This window comes from Alosa pseudoharengus, unplaced genomic scaffold, assembly GCF_046254945.1.
Source record: "Alosa pseudoharengus isolate Yale_2024_CS ecotype anadromous, Long Island Sound unplaced genomic scaffold, YU_APseudo_1.1 YU_APseudo_1.1_scf_17, whole genome shotgun sequence".
Lineage (NCBI taxonomy): Eukaryota > Metazoa > Chordata > Actinopteri > Clupeiformes > Clupeidae > Alosa > Alosa pseudoharengus.
In genome coordinates this window covers 18,531,476-18,536,031 of record NW_027468640.1, presented here as the reverse complement: position 1 = coordinate 18,536,031, position 4,556 = coordinate 18,531,476, and the positions used below count along the sequence as shown (strand labels likewise).

General features: G+C 42.6%; 1 protein-coding gene across 2 annotated transcripts in view; it reads left to right on the top strand.

The window, feature by feature from the left end:
- Positions 1-908: 908 nt before the first annotated feature.
- The window catches only part of arhgef40 (Rho guanine nucleotide exchange factor (GEF) 40), a 42,401-nt gene continuing 38,753 nt past the window's right edge, over positions 909-4,556 (top strand). For both annotated transcript variants that reach the window (XM_076288776.1, XM_076288775.1), the window contains exon 1: positions 909-1,215. In XM_076288776.1, coding sequence (XP_076144891.1) covers positions 1,213-1,215 — 3 coding nt within the window. In that variant the 5' untranslated portion in view covers positions 909-1,212. The remainder of the gene's footprint in view (positions 1,216-4,556) is intronic.

Genomic DNA, 4,556 nt, shown 5'->3' with positions numbered 1-4,556 from the left:
ATGATACTCGAGTAAAGTACAGATCCCTCAAAATTGTACTCAAGTACTGTACTCAAGTAAATGTACTCCGTTACTGTCCGGCTCTGAATTCATCAATGTAATTAGCACAGGGAAATAAAATAAACTCCATCTATTTCTAGGTTGAATTCAATAAAATGTCTCATGCATCATTGATGCAAGAGTGTTTCTTAGCCACTAGACGGCAGTATTAGAGCAACCTCAGAAAGTGAAACCCAGCACATCTCTGAAAAGTATCTGGACATTATACAGTATTTCATTGTGAACCATCATTCTAAAAATATAGTTAGACTCCTTTTTTACTGGGATAATGAGGGTTCATTGAATCATGTTCATAGCTTAGGCTAGGCTACCTAAAATATTTTGCATTTTACATGCATTTGAATGTTTAAATTATTGCTAATCATACATTATCGTTTATAGGCTAAGCCTACTATTTCTGAATTCAGAATGTGTAAGACTGAGTATACCCCCCCTCCCCCCTTTCCCTATGTCTCATCATCCAACTGTATCCAACACATGCATAATACACAGGTATAGGCTACTTGGGAAATAACCTTCTGCATGACCTGAATTCAGTTGTGCATTGACAATACATTCATAAGAGAAATTATGTTGAATTCTAAAAGTTGGATATTTAGTAACCATTAAACATATCTGAACGTACTCAAAAGTTGGCGTTGTGTATGTTATTTTCAAACCAGTTAGCCTACTGTGAAAGTTGTGTAACAGCATACAAATGCCATTATATTGGATACACATCAACGTTCTTATTGTTTATTCATTTATTTTACACTTGAGGAAAAAATGGAAACTTTGAGTTCAGCGGCAGTTGGGAGTCAGACTGTGGCACTCTTGTTAAGAAAGCGAAGGGAGGGGTGCACCACTGACATTAGGCGACAGGGAAAATTCTCTCTCTCTCCCTCCCTCTCTCTCTCTCTGCTTGCAAAGTTTGGAAATAGCGGTCAGTGAGGCGCAGAGAGGGAGCGGACTAAAGCGAGCTCCTGTTACAATGCTGTCTTACAGACCAGGGTAAAACAAAGCTCATGTTTGCATTAATGTAAACACGTTTTTTGCCCTGAAAACACTGTTTTTCGTAAAACAGCTTCATTTGCGAAAGGTGCACAGAGAAGTCTGGAAGGTCCAGCGAAGAACAAACGATCATGTAGGCTATCCAGACGTCCGATTTGAGTCATGGTAAGTCCCCTGGTATGCCGTTGTCGGCACCAGTTTCCTGCTTTTCCACTGATACTTTGGACGCCTGTTGCGATACATGGTGGACCAGACTATTGTCTTAGGAAAACTATTCATTGCATTGAACTTAGACAGAAAATAAAAGTAGCCTATAGTTGATGCTGGACGTTCATCTTCCATTGTTGTTTCGTCAAAAATGTGTTGGCATGCATATCTTCAGCTTTTGGATCATTAATCAGATTTGCACAAACCAGTTTAATGAAGGGTACTCTGCTCTTTACCCTTCTTCTTTATGTCTTTTTGATGACGCGTGCCTGAAAACTCTTCAAATTCACAGATTTAACTTGTAACGTTTAGGCTACTTACCTTCGCATGCTTCTCTAAAGTCAGCAAACATACAACAAAGCATTTGACTGCAACAGTAGGTCCTACCATCCATGACTGTACACGCGCGGTGTTTATTGGATCGGTGTAGCATCCATGCTTGGTTTGGCGCAGTAGCCTACGAAGGCTACAGCAGTTCTGACATAGGCTATGCGATGCTGTAGGCCTGACTACATGGGTAGTCTACAATGGTTGTCCGAACCACTTTCTCCAACACTTCCTGCGTGTGTTGACTGTCAAAACAGAACTCTGCCTGCTGTTAAAGAATGGGATTTGTGTGTGTGTGTGTGTGTGTGTGTGAGAGAAAGAGAGAGAGAGAATCCCTGAAAAATGTCCATTTAAGCGAAAGGTGAAATGACATACCAACAAATTAAATGACAAGATTGAGGTGCATTAATAGAGATAAGCTAGCTTGTAAGCTTCTTTTGAAAGTGTATTAGTCAAATGACTAAATGTAATATAAATAGTGAAGATAGTTAGTGACAGAGTAAGAGGTGACAAGAGAGAGAGAGAGTACAGAGAATACTTTCTAGACAGTGAGAGAATAAGCCCCCATTTTTAGTGTAGTGCCTGATGTTTGGTGTGTGGGATAGGGTGGAGTCCTTTGGCAGACTGAGTTGGAGAGAGAGAGAGAGAGAGGCCTGTTTTATTTCGGGAGACTTGGAGTACCATAGCCGTGGTTAGGGTGATGCTGCATTTTCCACAGGCAGACCTGATTGCCAAAGGGAGAGAGGGTGAGGTTGAAAGAGAGGCAGAAAGAGAAAGAGGAAAATGAGTGACATGAGTGAGTGGCCCCACGGAAAGAGGGACTGGACGTTGGATGCAGGAGGATAAAGGAGGATTCAAAGTGTAAGGCACGTACGCACAAGCACAAACACACACACACACACACACACACACACACACACACACCATCCAGAGTACACATACCATGCGCTAGCCACCTTCAGTCGTGCTAATATCCATTCAAAGTATAATTAAACCAAAAAGTTAATTTCCTCAAAATCATAGTTCCTCCACGAGTGAGCTGTTGCCATGTGACTAATCAGTGTCAACAAAACAAATACATCCTCTTTTAACCTGAGTACTGAGCAAGCTTACACACGTGTGTATCATAAGTTAATTATTGATGGCATTGTCCAAATATTTAAGACTGTGTCTCAAATTGCGTACTTCTGCACTTACAATACCTAATTTGAGTGCATGAGGGTGTTCACACTGAAAATTCCCACAACACGAAGGGCGCTGCAAGTCCCCGGATGGTGCACTCATAACGGTCAAAAAGTGTGGAACGCTGGACACTTTTCACCCTCAACGGACGCCATCTTGGCCAAATAGCGGAAGGGGAGGGAGCGTTTTCAAACTCGTGGTAATCGCGGTTGAGAAAGCTTAAGCAGCAGCAGTGGAAAATACACTTTACAGAGGTACAAGCAAGTTATAACATAAACGGTTCATGTTTTGACACAGTATGACCAGTATGTTGCGATCGTCATTTCCGTGAACTTCACGGAGTTAGTGTTTGATATGAGACAATACTATTCTGTTAAAAATTGCGCACTCCGCCAGTAAGCACACAGTGCACATAGGGTACTACACGAAAGTGTACTCACAAAAGTATTCCAATTAAGACAGACTCTTAGACTTACAGGCCTTTGCAGGACAACAAATGGATGTTGAGTATGCCAGAAGAGGGATCATGCAAGGCTCACTCAAAGCACTATGCATTCCTAGGTATGCCTAACTGTGAAGACAAACAGGTGCCGGCAGGGATAGAGGTGGGATAATGTCACTGGTGCCGTGCCAAAAAAATAATTGCTAATTAGGAATAAATGTGAACGGCTAATAATCATGGGGGGAAAGTAATTATTTAAACTGAAACTTGAACTTCTGAAACTTGAATCATTAATTCCATACTCCCTACCCAACCAAACAAAACACTATGAACCCAACAAAACACTATTAACTTGTATATCATTTAATTCACACTCCCAACCCAATCTAAGTCATTTGGTCTTTGCCCGGAATTGATCACGCCAACAAAATTTGAGGTTGGGAAATTTAGTCTGGACTTGTTCCATTGGGAAGCTTATGCCGGTATGAGACCTCTGCACACCAATCAAATCGTCTGGACGTGCTTTATACTATGATGGACCGATGAGACATGGTGCCTATTCATTCACATCACCGGTGTGTGCTTCGGATGATTTTGTTTACAGCAAAAAGGCTGTCGCTATAGACGTTTAGATTTCACTATCACATCCAATCACATCCATTGTACAAGATATTGACAGCGCAATAACAAAAAAAATGAATTGAAAACTTTCAGGCAATTCATTTGTCAAGAAAAAGGATGTTTTGGCTGTTCTCCCTACAGGAATCACATATTTTGTTGTTCTGATTGGTTAGGTGTATCCAATTGTGAGCAGAGGCATTTTACCCCTGCATCTGTTGAAACGCCCCTAAATCACACCTCAGTGATGCAGTACCTGAATAGAATTGAGTCTGACTTCGTCAGTCACTACATTCAGTATTGTAAAAAAGTGCTTGTGTACCATGCAGGCTGAGTTCGCTATGCTTTGGGCCTGGTGAGAGCCTAGCTGCAGGGCCAGACAGTATACGCGGTGCTGTGCACAGCTATGTGGGAAGCCCAGGGGGACGTGCAGGGGTTGGGAAAGACCATGCAGGCAGCCTCCCTCAGCCTGGGCCTGGAAGGAGGAAGTGAGTCCCGGGGGACTGGTTAAATTTGGTTGGCTCGGGGGCGTTGCGTTGCGTTGCATTAGCCAAAGAGTTTTGGGAAAATCCGAGACGAAGGATAGGGGACTCAGTATTTCCTAGATCCGCTCTTTCTCCATCTCCCTCCCTCTCTCTCTCTCTCTCTCCCTTTCCCTACTGCCCCCCTCTTTCTCTCCCTCCCGCCTCTCTTTCTCTCTCTCTCTCTCTCTCTCACATGTACATCTGTT